Genomic DNA, 15,349 nt, shown 5'->3' on the forward strand with positions numbered 1-15,349 from the left:
GAAACTGAAACTATTTTATGGTTCTGCAAAATCCAGTTCTATCTGTTGTTACTATCAGTCATTCTTTAATTGAATAAATCAGTCTCTGTGGCTCTGGTTTCCTGTCTGTCTAGGCCATAGAGTATGATAGCATTATCTAAAGCTAGGGTTTGTGTTAGGTGTTACAGTTCAATTGAAAGGAAAGGTTGGGGAAAAAAAGAGTGTGTGTAAGACTAGTACATTGTAACTTTGAGAAAAACTATGAGAGATCACAAAGGTTCATCCATGAGCATAAAAGCAACAGAGAGCAGAAAGGAAAGATGGAGATAAAGATGGTAAGAACAAATTTTAAAGCAATGCCAGAAGCTCATACCAAAGAAAAACAAAATGTATGGATTTTCCCATATAATTTTTTTATAAAATTACCCATTGGCATTACAGACAGGAAACTGAGATTCCACGATATTAAATGTCTTTCCCACAAGAGTTTCTAAGGTGTGGACACATACTCATGATGACTGATTTTAGTATCATCAGGGAATAAAAGAATCACAGTAAATGGGACCAGAGCATGGGAGTATGAAGTCAGAAATCTTGGCTTCTCACATTGGCTGGTTGATGTTGGGCAATTTATGTGGTCTTAGTTTTGTCACTGGTTGAAGGGTAGGACACTACCTGCCTTATCTATGTCGGGGGTAACTGGTAGAGAGAAGCAAATGAGCCAATGAACAAGACAGTGCTTGGAATCATAAGGTGCAAATGAAAGGAGATGCTGTGATGAAGGTTATAAAGATGGTCAGGATGAGGGTGATGATGCTTCCAAAGGGCATGAGTTTAATATATTTTATACTTCTGGAAAATATTTTATTTGGTCGTTCTCATAAAATTGCATTATTAGAATCTGAGCTTGAGTCCTATGAAGAGGGTATAGCACTGGAGACACTTTGAACTAGGGCTGCTCCAACTGCAAGACAATGTGTCCAGTGAAGTTATCCAGGTAATTGTGGATCCATTATTCCAGGTTCAATATGATATAGCAGTAAGGTTTGGAGAATAATTTATTTGGCTAAATCAAGGAGAAAAATCCTGTTACCATCAAGAAGACAGTGTTAAGATACATTAAATACATTACTCTGATCTTCAGATCATAAAGAAAAAGGAACAATTCTAGAAAATAAACAATAACTTTCCCTAATCAGATGGTCCAATCCAGTCTGTTGAATATACACAGAAATGGTAAATTTGAAATATAATCTTAAAGACGTGTGTTTTTCTAATGAATAGAGAAACATGTGTTTTTCTGAATAGAAAAAGAAAAAAAAGAAGAAAACTCTCTGGTCAACTCTCATATGAAATTTTATTACTAGCTTCTCTTATAAGAATATATGACCTGAAAAGAAATATATTCCATCTCTATAGTTGTAAATACACATATCAATTCAGTCAATTGAAACTTGGTAAGAGATGTAAACTTTTGCTTTTCAACTGCCTTTTTTTATTCTGTGGAGATGCAGTATATGACCTGACACAACTTCATGTATTTTACTTGGGAGTTTACATTGTTTTTTTACTACAGAGCACTCTTGAACAGTTGGTCTTTAAATGCCAATTATTTATATATGGTGAACATATCTATTAAATTACCTGCTTGCTTAAGTCATGACCTTGATATAAATTCAAAAATGAAGACTTCAGAAAATTAGCTGATGGCTTTGAATGCTGAAAATATTTCAGCACCTATTACCCATATTATTAGATGCTACTGTACATAAGTACCTTACTTAAAATAACACTATAATTATTTTTTTTCTTTGAAGGTCTATGAAATATCAAATAACAGGTAATAGGTTATCATAAACTGGAATTATCAATACTAAAAATAATAAATGTTCCAATTCTGAATTATTTTTTTATCAGATGTATATCTCTACTGAGTCTGCTTATATTACAGTTTTAACTACAGGGAAAAAGGAAGATTTGTTCATTAGGGTTAAAGAAATAATTTAAATGTGCTACTCAAAATAAACATTTCTCTCCTACCTCCTTGATTTTATTTCTCTACAAGACATTCAAAACAGAGAACACAAGAAAAGATGTCACATTTTCTGCGAGATCTTGTCAGCGTTACCTTTGGTCAGTCACAATGCTTCTCCTCACTTTAATCTTGTCCTCTCCAGTGCTCAGGTGAAAACTGTAAATACAAACAGGAATATTTGTTATCAGGGCTTCCCAGGTGGCACTAGTGATAAAGAACCCGCTTGTCAATGCAGGAGATGTAAGAGACAAGGGTTTGATCCCTGGGTCACAAAGATCCCCTGGAGGAGGGCATGGCAACCCAATGCAGTATTCTTGCTTGTAGAATCCCGATGGACAGAGGAGCCTGGCAGGTTATGGTCCACAGGGTTGCAAAGAGTCAGACTCGACTGAAGTGACTTAGCATGCATGCGTGCATATTCATTATCAACCTCATCTGCTGCATGATCAGCAACAAAATTTGAGGAGGTGAGAGGAAGAGGCAGAGAAGCTCGTTCTAAGCCAGTGTTAGCAAATGTGTCTTTAGAGGTCCTAGTTCCTTCTTAAGCCTGAGACAAATCAGCTCCATGGCCAAATAAAACTTGGAACTACATGCCTTCTCTCTCTTTCGAAGATTTCATAATGCATATCAGTACATGAAAGAACCTGAGATGCTCGGATATACAGAAACTTGCTCCTGAACTAATTCCACTCTTTGATCCTCTTTTCTGTGAGATATATTATTGATATATCTCAGGTTCATAGAATACATGTTTAGGGCTTCCCTGGTGGCTCGGACAGTAAATGAGAGAGACCTGGCTTTGATCCCTGGGTTGGGAAGATCCCCTGGAGGAGGACATGGCAACCCACTCCAGCATTCTTGCCTGGAGAATCCCATGGACAGAGGAGCCTGGTGGGCTATAGTCCACGGGGTTGCAAGGAGTCGGACATGATTGAGTGACTAAGCAAAGAACAGCACAAATACACTTTAGAAACTATAAAACTATAAAATCAAGGTGCAGAGGAAGACAGGTAGATAACACAGGTGGAAAATCTCTCCTGCTAGAGATTCATGGAGTATTTAAATAGAAGATTAGTGAAAATTAATTTTGAAAGGCTAGGTTGCAATCACACTGTAGATGTCTTACTTTATAGAAAAAATGGTCTTCAAACAGGTGCATGCAAACCAGGGAGTGCTCTTGATGATCTACTGATGTGTGAGAAGCAACTAATTTCTATTTATATTACATGATACCATATATTGGTTAAGTAATATACACATACACACATGCACACATAAAATTTATTTAAAATTACAAATATATTTTGGGAGTACTAAAAAAGCTAAATTTTTTAAAAATTATTGAGATCTACAATTAAAATTTTTTTAAACCATTACTGCACTATTGAAGCTTTTTGTGCAAAGCAATGATATAATATATAGAGTTATTTAGAAAGATTTTGAGTATAGTGTGTATTTCTGTATTTTCATGTGTATGTGTGTGGAGGTATAACTACAGAGAGAGTGGTATTAAATTAGACACTCCTGTTTTTTTGCACGTGGCAGAGGGAGGGGAGGGCATGTGGGATCTTAGTTCCTTTAACAGGAATCGAACCTGTGCCCCTTGCAGTGGAAGCACAGAGTCTTAACCACTGGCTGCCAGGCACGTCCCCTAGACACTACTTTCTATTTCTCAATTTATTCTGTCACTTACCTGATATTAACCACATAAACAGTGTAGTTCCAATTCTGGAAGGTTGAATTGAGCTGAAAATACAATGGAAATGGTGAGTTTGAATTAACACTTTAAAAAAAAGAAACTTAAATCCAGTTTCTTCTCTCCCATTAATTGTTACTGGAATAAGACCCTGGGAAAATTCCAAAGAGCTAAAGGAATGAAAGAAAGGTACAGATAACAGTTACTGAGGCACTGTATGCCAAGAAATTTACCAATGTTTTTTCTTTCATTCTCACAACAGCTAATGAGATAGGTATTATCTGCACTATCCTCCCACCCATTACGCGAAGAAACTAAGCTTCACGGAGATGAAACAGCTCACCCAGCTGCAACTAAGAAGTAACCGATCCCAGATTGGAACCCAAGTCTACCTGAATGGAAACATTATACTTTCCTCTTTAGCCTATATTACTAGGGCTTTCTCTATAATGGGCTTTCAAGTTAGCTGTAACACTGAGAACTTATCCACAACAGAGTACACAGGAAAGACCAGCACAATACACACCTTCCACATTCTTCATTCAACAAACACTGAGGTGCATTAACACGTTTTTCTAGCAATTATCATCTTATAAGAACATCAGTAGTAAGAAAAATAATAAATTAACAATATAGACCTTTAAAAACAAAGATAAGTTCAACATTACGGAGAATTGTGTTATTGATAATTATGTGGTCATTTAACAATTTTTATGGGTCTCAGCACTAAACTTTTTAATGAAGCAATGGATTCCTCTCCATGAAAAACAAAAAAAACCTTCCGTATGTCCAATACAATCACAAAATATTTTGATTTCTTTACTGACATGAAATTCTCTTATTTATATATCACCTCCAAAGAGGTTTTTTAGGTCTTGTTTCATACCCACATTTAGCCTTCCTTGTGAGCATTTTTAAATTGAATGTAAATTCTAGGAAATTCTAGAAAGAAGCATTAAATTATTTTTAAATAGTAATAATATGAAATAGGGACACCACTTATACCTTCTCTGTTACCAAACACCTGCTTTCGTATCTTATGTCTTAAGGAGAAATGTCCATTTGAGTTTAGTTTCAGATGAAAAACGATGCTATGTTGAAAACCATGCATGAAATAAATATAAATGTAGAATTATACCTTGCCTAAAGCATAAACTCCCCAATGAATGCTGATTTACAGAATTAATAACATTAGAAGTGGTCCATTTGAGAATGAGAATAAAGAATTCTATCTTTTGACTAACGCAACATTGAAAACCAACTATCCTTCAATAAAATAAATTAAAAAAACTTTATCTTTTGAAAACATTCTGACTTTAAAAAAGCAGAAAGAAGAATGTGAAAGAAAACGGGATGCAAGATTAAACTCATTCAGTAAAGCCCTCTCGCCATTTAGAAATTCAATACATCTAGTGTTTGAATTAGCTGCTAAGGTTAATATGTCATTCCAGAAAGTTGACAGTAGTACTTATCTTTGATTTCTACTAGATTTTACTTCCCCGCCTCAATTTTTGTAAGAGTTGTTCATTACATACTTTTGTTTTCTGTGGGTAACTTGTTGCAAAGGGTGCAGCCTTTAAAAATAAAACTATGTTTTCCTACCATTCTTCAAATATATATACATATACACATACCTGAAAAAAGTATATATACTTATATATATATAAAGTATTATCATCACTATCTCTCAGTGTATGGTTTAACATTTTTTTGCTACCAAGGCCACATTTATTAGAAATGCGGCCTTGGTATATGCCCTACCACATAATAAATCCATTTTTCTTACTTCAGAATGTATACCCAAATGACAAATTACTTTTTCCACAAAAATTGTCTGAACTGTAGTAGTAAGTAAAAGCAGTACAAGGTCCCAAAGTATGCTGTGGATAGGAAATAAAATAATAAAAAATATAAACCTACGGGAAATTAAATTTTTGATGTTATATCAGAGAAGGAAAAAATCATTAACATGTATTTATAATGTGTATTTATATATTTATATAATGTATATATATATAACATGCATTTATAAAATAATAAATAAAATGTTTAGTTTTTAAAATTAGAAATTACCAAAATTTTCACCAACAGAATACTGGTTAAATAAATTATAACCCAAATATCTAGTACAGTGTAGACTGGTGTGTACAATATTCTATTTTTAATGTAAAAAGAAAAACATAAGAATGTATAGTCATTTTCTTTTACATTCATAAATTCTTGGAAAAAAACAAGAAAAATTCACAGTGATTTCCAAGCAGATAAGTTGGTTTCCAGGCAGATGAGTGTCAAGGATGGGTGGAAGATATTCATGATATACTTTTTATACACTTGGTTTTTGAATCAAGGACTCAAACAGTGCTAAACATGTACGACTATTACAGTAAATAAAGATACCTCTCAAAATACTTTTCCATTTGTGCTGTTCTTTTCTTCTTTGACATAATAGCCCATTAGGCTCACTTTCTTGCCCTTTATTCAACTATACCTCACTTTCTATTCAAAAGTGCAATACTTCTCTTACACTTCCATACATTTATATGAACAGTATCTTTATTTCAGTATGATCTGTGGGTTCAGTTAGACAGTAAAATCTTTCCCAGATTTCCAGAGATTAGTTTAAAGCCCAAAACAGAAATTTTACAATCCACTTACCCATTCGGCCACCTTGCTCTGTACTTTCACCTCGGGGTGAGGAAGGATGTTTTGAAGCACTATGGAAATTCTATAAATAATCCCATCTGTCCATTGGAAATAGGATTCAGTCCATTAGTTATATTTTACAGTCATACACTTTTCAGCTTACATTTATAATGACATAATTTCACACAAGGGCTTCCCTTGTGGCTCAGCTGATAAAGAATCCACCAGCAATGCGGGAGACCTGGGTTAGGAAGATCCCCTGAGAAGGGAAAGGCTACCCACTCCAGTATTCTGGCCTGGAAAATTTCATGGACTGTATAGCCCATGGGGTAGCAAAGAGTCGGACACGACTGAGCAACTAAGAAATGCCTTCTACAGGAATTTTCTGCACAGGTCATTTTCAGTAACCTTACAACTTTTTAGAAATAGTTATCATTTAGTTTACTTATAGATAAGTCATTCCTTCTAAATTATCACCTATATATGTTCCTTCATAATTCTTAATTCTATACATTTCTCCCTACTGTCTGTTAAATGATTTTTCATGTACAATTTGATTTCCTGTAACCAAAAATTATCCTTTCTAACATTATGAAGAATGATAGTTTGAGATGTGAAAACTTGAGTAAGATGATGGGCAGAACTTAATTTGGAAACAAACAGGTATCACGTATTTTTCACCCACAGACCCTTATTTTCTCTATCCTCTTTCCCCTGCCCCACTAAAGCATTTTCTTCTACTTAAGTTGTCGGGTTCATTTTCACCAGATTTTTTCATCGAAATTCCATAAGTGCAGTCATTTGTATCAAGTAAAGGAGGAAAAAACAAACAATATTTGCAGATGGACTTTTAACTGGACTTGCTTGTAAAAGAAAATCCTATGTCAGAAGGAAGTTGTGCTTTTTTGCAGGAGAGAAGTGCAATCTTTAAAGTAGTCTGCCATACATATATATTTTTCTTTTTTTTTTCTTAATGAAAATCAAACTGACCAGCCAGGGTTTGCTAAATTTCTCTAGATATGTGCTAAAGGATATCTTACTACAAATAGTAATGAGAAAAGGACTCTTTTTAAATATGGTAGATCATGCAGAGAAAAAAAATTGATTCTTCATTATTGTCAATCAATCATCTATCTCCATGCTTATAAACATGAGTAAAATACACATGTTGTTTGTTGTTTAGTCGCTCAGTCATGTCCAGTTCTTTTGTAACCGCATGGACTGTAACCTTCCAGGCTCCTCTGTCCATGGAATTTCCCAGGCAAAAATACTAGGGCGGGTTGTCATTTCCTTCTCCAGGGGATCTTCCCAACCCAGGGATCAAGCCTGTATCTCCTGCATTGTAGGTGGAGACTTTACTGCTTACTGCTGAGCCACTGGGGAAGCCAAAATATGTATAGCAAATGTAAAAACATATTATTAAAACAATGGAGAAAAGATTTAATGAAGATTTGGGGAAAGTAGTACATAAAAGTACAAAAGTATGTCTCCTAGGAACTCCCAAATCTACCAAAATGCAAATTCCAGTCACACTCCTAAAGGAATGTTTTCCAGTATAGGGGTCAGAAACTCATGCTTTAAAAAAAAAATCACCACTCTCAGATGTAATAATATGTCTATGAGATCAGTGTAAGTCCAAGGATATTTAATTTATGCATACTAAGTTATTAGAAGTCCAGCTTCTAAAACTCTTCAGATATTTTAATAACCTTGACTTTATCTTCCTTTAAAAAATATTCTGAAAGAAAAATTACAGGAGTGTATGTAACATAAATGATAATAACTCAGGCAAACAAACAAACAAATTTACACTGTAGATCTTATCATATCAAACCGTGGACATTCTGAATGACTCAGAGGGAATTTAAGTTCCAGAAGTCCAAGATTCTACACCAATGTTAGGAATCAAGAGGTATTCTGTGCATGTTCCCTGATGCCAGTTAAGTATTAAAACTGACAAGCTACCACTAGATGGAGACCTAAAGCGTGTGTCTGTGTTAGGAATTGCAGTCTTGCCCTCTCAGGAGAATCCTGCAAAATATTAAAAATGAGTATTTTTAATCACTCACATTTCTGAAATTTTACAGAAGCATCCAAACATTTAAGATTTTTTTAATTTAAAATATTTCTCACTTCTTTTTCTAATTCACTGTTTTTATAAATGAGAAAGACATTCCATATCAGAGTCAGTCTAAATCCCTATAGGACTCTTCCCAGTGTTATGTTGTTTATGGCAAATAAAATCTATGACTATACCAAACCACCTACCCTAAGTGCTGGGGATTCACCAGTGCTATGGATCTTTTTTCATATAGTCTTGCTTCAGAAGCCTCAGAATGAGATATTTATATATTCAGCAAAAATTATTCAATACTGTCTACTTGTTACACTTATTTAAAATTTTTGGATAATGTAGTCAACAAGTAATCCAAAGAAATGCCCAAGAATGAATTGTCAAAGCAAGATAAAATATCCATGGAAGGTCTGGTGAGAAAGGTTTTGGACTGCAGCAAAATAACTGGCTTAAGCATTGCCACTGCAGAAAATGCACAATTGAGACACCGATGCAGACTTTTCCAGGTCATTCTGATAATCAAGTCACCTTCTCCTACAAATCCTATGGTTTCTCAATAAGAAAGCTATTCACAAATCTTCATCTGTTCCAGAGACTTCAAAAGCTGTATGTATTGTCCTAATAATGACATCCCAGTCTAAAGAATGTGTGACACTTTTTTCCAATTAGATGACTCTTCCAGCCCCACAAAACTTCAAAGCAGAAACCATTATTTGCCATAACAGATCTGGTATCAAAACATATGCCTGGCTGTAGATCTTTTCCTTTTTTAATTTTCTTAACACTCTTCTCAGAATTTCTTGGAACATTTAGAAATGAGACTGTTCTCCATTCAAGGGAATGAAGTAGGTTTGAAAAGGTGGGTTTTAAAATATACATTTGAAAAGATAGATTTTAAAGTAGAAATTAAAAAAAAAAAGTAGAAATTAAATGCTATTTTACATTCAAGATGACTCCTTTGGTGCAGAGGCAATTATAGTAGACAGTGGCATTTATCATATGACTAGAGTACTGCTCATCACACATACAATTTCTTTAAGTTATTTGGCATATAAAGCTAGATTGATTGTTGGGTCCACATTAATACCCTTAGAGTGAATTTTTTTGAGTAGTCAAATGTATGTGAGAAACTAGAAGCAGTGATACAATTTGCACTTGTAGATTTTTAGAAGAATAATAAGGACTAACAAAGTCAGTTCCTTACTTTGATTGCTTGTGCTAACCTCACAAAAGTTTAATATTCAGCAGCAGTACAGTGATGCTTCAAGCATAGAACATATGATTTGGAATGGAAATAATAATAAATCCAAGAGCTTTTCTTGGGAATGCAGTAGAAAAGGCACAAAGGTTATTTGTGGGAATACCTAAGTTGTTCCTCATATAGAAATACGTTTGTGAAAAGTAGCTTAAAAGATAAGATTTTCTTAGTATATAATCTGAACTATCAGATTAAAATCCTATTGAAAAATAACAAAAATAACTATGCAAGGGAATAGGGACATTTCACTAAAGCCATGAAAACAAATTCTCTTGATGTACTCAAAAATTACATCTGATTGCCAAACAATTTAAATCCCTCTTTCCTCACCACACCAGCATATCATGACTAATGAATTAGATTTCTTTGATAGTAGATTTATTTGATAGTGCAGAGTTTATAAGACTGGATAAGGTAGATAACAGATCTGATAGCTGTGTATCTTTCTTACAGTGAACAAAACAGCATTCTCTAATATATCAGATCTGAGGCCTGAGAATGTTTACTACATCAGTTTCCCAAGAAAAGTGTATTTGAAATTGCTGATAGCATGTGAATGATCTCAGATAGTCTAGAATAGGACATTAAATCCCATTTATTCACAAGGTAAACAAGTAATTCTCTTTTCAATTATTTCAAATTTAACTACACCAAAGACAAAAAACTTAATTACAGTGGGTCTTGTAACCCTCCCTTTTTAAAAAAATAATGAAGGCTTCAAGTGCTGAGATGGGAGAAGGCAATTGGATATAGAGAGAATTCAGTAGCGTTGTTTTCATTATATTTATTTTCACTTTACATTTCTGTTTTAAGACAAGCAGTACTAGTTTCAGTTTACAACTGTGATATTTTCCCATATAAATATAAATGTTTAAGTAAAAAAGTTAGTTAATTTTTGGGGGAAAAAACCTATTATAAATAGTAGAGATGGTTCAAGGATGTGGTAAAATTGAGATGATGCATAAATTTGAGTACAGAATTTGAGACTATTTCTACAACATGAGGGCTTTCAAATATTTTTAAGTGCTCAGATTACATTTTTATCAAGAATGATCTGAATTCGAGTTTTCTTTCTTTAAAGTGGCCAAATCAAACCATTTGAACTGATTCTAACATTTGCTTTTTTTGTTGAAACGCCCGTGAAGGCTATGACGCAGAGAGAGATGGACTGAACAAGGCTCTCTTCAAGAATGTCAGAAATGACATGATTGAGTGAATACAGCTCCACTCCACCAAGGCGAGGACTCTGAAGCATCATGTAAACGTTCTTGGGCAGAAGAGGATGTGCCAGTCCTGGAGGGCGAATGCCACAGAGGCTCTTTGTATGTTCATACAAAGAGTGAAATACTTAGTTAGAATTATAATATTCCCATCTACTGGCTAGAGTCCATGTGAAATATGCACTGGAAATTTCAGCTGCTTTTGCTTTCTTGGGGGTTGCTGGAACTTTTGCTCCATCATAAATCTCCTTGGCCTAACTACCAGAATAACCATAAACACTTCCCTGAATTGATGTCTTTATAACCCTAATGAAATTTATATCTACGTTTCATGTAAAATATTCCATACTTTCAATTTAAATGTCCTTACAGAGGAAGTTGATGTAACCCCCAAAGCCAAAAGAAAAAATGAAAAAAAGAAAACTATGCCAGTTTCTCTTCTCTGGGTTTTGGTCCCTGGTGATACATCACAGATGTCTTGGCCTTGCAAGTTAAATGATTGAGGTTGAGAAAATTCCTTTGTTTCTAATACCTCATATTTGAGAATATTACTTGTGTTTGAGGCAATGATGTGGTCACCTGATTGGAATTTCGCTTTTTCAGAAGAAACTGAAACCACTCACTCTGAATTACCAAAAAGCTATGTATGTAGTCAATATAGGTAGTAGATTAAATAATCAACCTGACATTGCCCCGGTTCATTTCTTATCTTATGTAACTTTGCAAATTATAAATAATATAAACAGAAATGTATTTGTACAAGGAAAAACAGGAAGTATTGGCAGTTACTTGAAGTTGTGTCAGTCAAAAATTGATTTACGATTTAGTTAATATCCAATCACATTCTAACTATGGTGTGTGTGTGTTAGTTGCTCAGCTGTGTCTGACTGCGAATCCATGGACTGTAGCCCAGTAAGCGCCTCTGTCCATGGAATTCTCCAGGCGAGAATACTGGAGGTAGCCATTATTCCTCAACAAATAAAAACAAAGAGCAAAGTATTACTGTATAAAAATGATCTAAATGTCACAAATGTTTGAACATAACGTTGGCCTCAGTGAGAAATTAAATTACTAAAATTATGTAGCTTTTTGAGATTACAAAATTCTTTAAAACAGGTTTCTTTAGAGAATAACCTGGCAGAACGCCATAAATATTTTTCTTCTTGGATCTGTAGTATAATGCAAACTCTTTCCATTTAACTAATGTCTTTCCCTGAAAGCTTCCTTTGAACGAAATTTTAGCTAAAATTCAGAGATGTGATACTAGAAGTGTACTCATTCCATTGGTTATTTGGGGAACTCCAGGCAATCAAATGAAATTTATTTTAATAGTCTTGCAAATGTACAAATGTACCAATTGATTTTAACAACAGACACTTTGTTGGAACATTAGATATTTCCACCTTTGGAATACAGGTGTTCATCAAGTCAGACATACTACAAATATAAAAGGTAACGATTTCTTACCATTCCTTTGTTTATCGGTTCTGTTAGTAACAGGCATGTTAGTGGTGACAGTGGGTGATGTAGTACTAGGAGGGTTTACAGTAGCTGGTAATAAAGATGAGAAAGATGTAATTTTGCAAAAAGCACATGAAAGTTAATATGGATAAGCAATCTATAATTGATGCATGAAAATATATAGAGGAGGAACAGAAACCATTTCTTGCCACTAAACACAAGTTTCAAGGTTATAATGTATAAAATGAAGCAATGCCTTCTATAGCACATTAAGAATCTGTTCCCATGGTCTTTGGTGCCATCTTGTACAAGAGTCTGGAACTGGCACAAAGAGAATGGAGAAAGAACATTCGATTCTAGACCCAAGTTTGCTATCAAGAGGCTGATGATCACACAGTAAATGGATAAACCTTCCTAGAACTCAGTCTTCTAAGTCTATAAAAAGAAAGGCTAGAGAAGGAAGTCTGAACACCACCTGTCAGCTTGAAAATTATCTAAACTAAGTTAGTCTTTCTGATACACTGAGATTAGCAAAATAAAATTTCAGAAGAAAATATACTTCTCCTAGAGAAGATAAATGTGAAGAAAAAAAAGAGAATGAAATGAATGACATCAATCATTTAAAGATCCCAATAACTTTACTAAACAATGATGGACAAAATGGATTTCATAAGGGCAAGCCTTACAGAAGGGATTTTTCAAAGCAGTATGTCAAAGCTATGTTTCTGATTCTACTAAAACTCAAATATTAAACCCTATGTAATGTTTTGATAATATCTTTCTAAGGGATTCTGGAGGAACAATGTAAGTAGTAAAATAACTATACATATAATTTTCCTTTAGTTTATCTTAGGAGTATATTTGTATAAGATGTACATTTCTAGGTACAATAACTATTTGTTACATATTTCTTTTAAATGGGCTTCCTTGGTGATTCAGATGGTAAAGAATCCATCCACCTGCAACAGGGGAGACCTAAGTTTGATCCCTGGGTTGGATCTTTTAATTAGAAAAAAATTACCTAAATTTAAAACATTTCACTAATTATAAAAAGAATTACCTTCCAAAGGATCTTTAGAAAATATTGAATTCCTTATTCAAAATGTCTATTCTTAACTAAAATAACTTTTTCATTCAAAAATAATATACAACACTTAAGAATGAGGATTCTTTTTGAAATCTTTTATATTTTTAAATTGTGAACAATCAGTTATATTTATGTAATGCATAATACATCTAAATCTCAGATTTAAAAAAAATTAAAATTAAAAAAAACCTTCATGGCTTGAACTAAGCAAAATTAAGGCTTTTTAAAATTTCATTTAACTATTTTAAAACCACACTGAGTTTATCAAAAGAAACTACTTAATGGCTTTATTATCTTAAGGTAGTCATCAACAATAATATCAAGAGATAATGTCTCAGAAAAAAAAAATAATAATGAGTTGCACCCTTTCTCTCTGCCTACCCTACTTCCACACTGGAACTTTAAAAGGGAGCTTAGGTTTCTATTCACTTAGTCTCACTTCTAACCCGTCACTTTAATCCTATGACCTTCTTAATAAAAGATCCAACTTTACAAAAGACATGGTCATGATTCTTAATGTGGCATATAGAAATGCTACTTCAAAAAGAAGTATATAACAGCATAAATGGATGGAAATGGGTCATGGATAATCAGAAGAAGCAATGATAAAATTAAAGCAAAATATTTTAAAATTTATGCAACTATGGATTATTCAGCATGCAGCTATTCAATACATACTATATAATTATAATACTGATCATAGTATAGTCATGTTGCACTGTAATAATTAATAAAATTACATTCATATGAGTAATAAGATAGCTATTTTTATCTTAATATTTAAGTTACATTGCACATCATAAATTGCCTCATGGCCTGTCTTAAACTTAATTGACTATTCAACTTAATTTTTCCTCTTGTTTTTTAGACATGAATACTTTTTCAAAATATTGTATGGCTATATTTATACTGGACAATATTTTTGAGAGGAAATAGAGGGAAAAAAATGAAGTCAACCCTTCCTAATAGCATATAATTATTCACATTTTAAAAACTCAGTGCTTTATGGAAATGTGGTCATCCAGTGTGTGAATGCATTCTTTCTCTACACTGTGCACCCACACAACTAAAACACATCCAGAAATTCTTCTGGTTTGCTGGTTTCTGGCCTCTCGAGTGAAAATGAAGATAAAATTCAAAACAATGACAAGTACATTTTCTAAAACAGCAAGTAAGAAACAGACACTCCAGAGGATGATGTTGACTCCCTACCTTGGCAGAGGGTCCCCAAATCTGCACAGCTGGCTAGCTCTGCTGCTGGGAATGGAATCAGGTAGGAACCTTGATCAACACAGAAAGATTGCACAAATATGACTTATGATTTAGTGATATTATCCAGAAAAAAAAAAATCATTAATCATTTGGTTGGTGTGAAAGGAGCAGCCCTGGAAGAGTCCACCAGTAATATTTTAACATCAAGAAAGTCTCTGTGTCTTAATTTCCACAAATGTAAAATCAAGCTACTGAAATTTCTCTCAAAATCTTTAACTCAATCTACTGACCCTAACCACAAGTGAAAGGAAAAGAAGTGCAGCTACCCCTTAAACTGTGCATAAAGAGTTTAGGACCTTTTCACAAAACAAATTATAAAGCTTTGGTGGAAATTCATACAAATGAAACAATAAGAACATGAAAGATAAGTTTCCAAAAGTGAACATGGATATTATTAATGCTCATAAAATACATATTTTTGGTTCCCAGGTCCTAGCACATACTAGCTGCAATTCCAGAAATAAGTTTCCATGACTTCAATTCAGTCTCTGTGCCTTTTTATTTCAAGCTTTGCCTGACTCATGCTCAGCAGGAAACAAATTTTGAGCTGATCCACTAGTAGGAATAGTGGATTTTCTCTGTTGCACTAAATCTCTCTCTGGCTATTAACAGGCTTTTATCAAC

The 15,349-nt window shown here is 33.8% G+C and overlaps 1 protein-coding gene across 5 annotated transcripts in view; it reads right to left on the reverse strand.

Annotated features, from left to right (window-relative positions):
* Positions 1 to 15,349, reverse strand: part of ADGRG6 (adhesion G protein-coupled receptor G6) — a 153,909-nt gene that overhangs the window by 53,017 nt on the left and 85,543 nt on the right. For 3 of the 5 annotated variants that reach the window (XM_006066166.4, XM_006066167.4, XM_025294471.3), the window contains exons 5-9: positions 14,666 to 14,734; positions 12,373 to 12,456; positions 6,366 to 6,451; positions 3,708 to 3,760; positions 2,108 to 2,170 (exon numbers count right to left, since the gene is read on the reverse strand). In XM_006066166.4, coding sequence (XP_006066228.3) covers positions 2,108 to 2,170; positions 3,708 to 3,760; positions 6,366 to 6,451; positions 12,373 to 12,456; positions 14,666 to 14,734 — 355 coding nt within the window. The remainder of the gene's footprint in view (positions 1 to 2,107; positions 2,171 to 3,707; positions 3,761 to 6,365; positions 6,452 to 12,372; positions 12,457 to 14,665; positions 14,735 to 15,349) is intronic. The other 2 variants (XM_006066168.4, XM_025294473.3) reach the window with 1 other exon arrangement.

This window comes from Bubalus bubalis, chromosome 10 (genome assembly GCF_019923935.1).
Source record: "Bubalus bubalis isolate 160015118507 breed Murrah chromosome 10, NDDB_SH_1, whole genome shotgun sequence".
Taxonomy (NCBI): domain Eukaryota; kingdom Metazoa; phylum Chordata; class Mammalia; order Artiodactyla; family Bovidae; genus Bubalus; species Bubalus bubalis.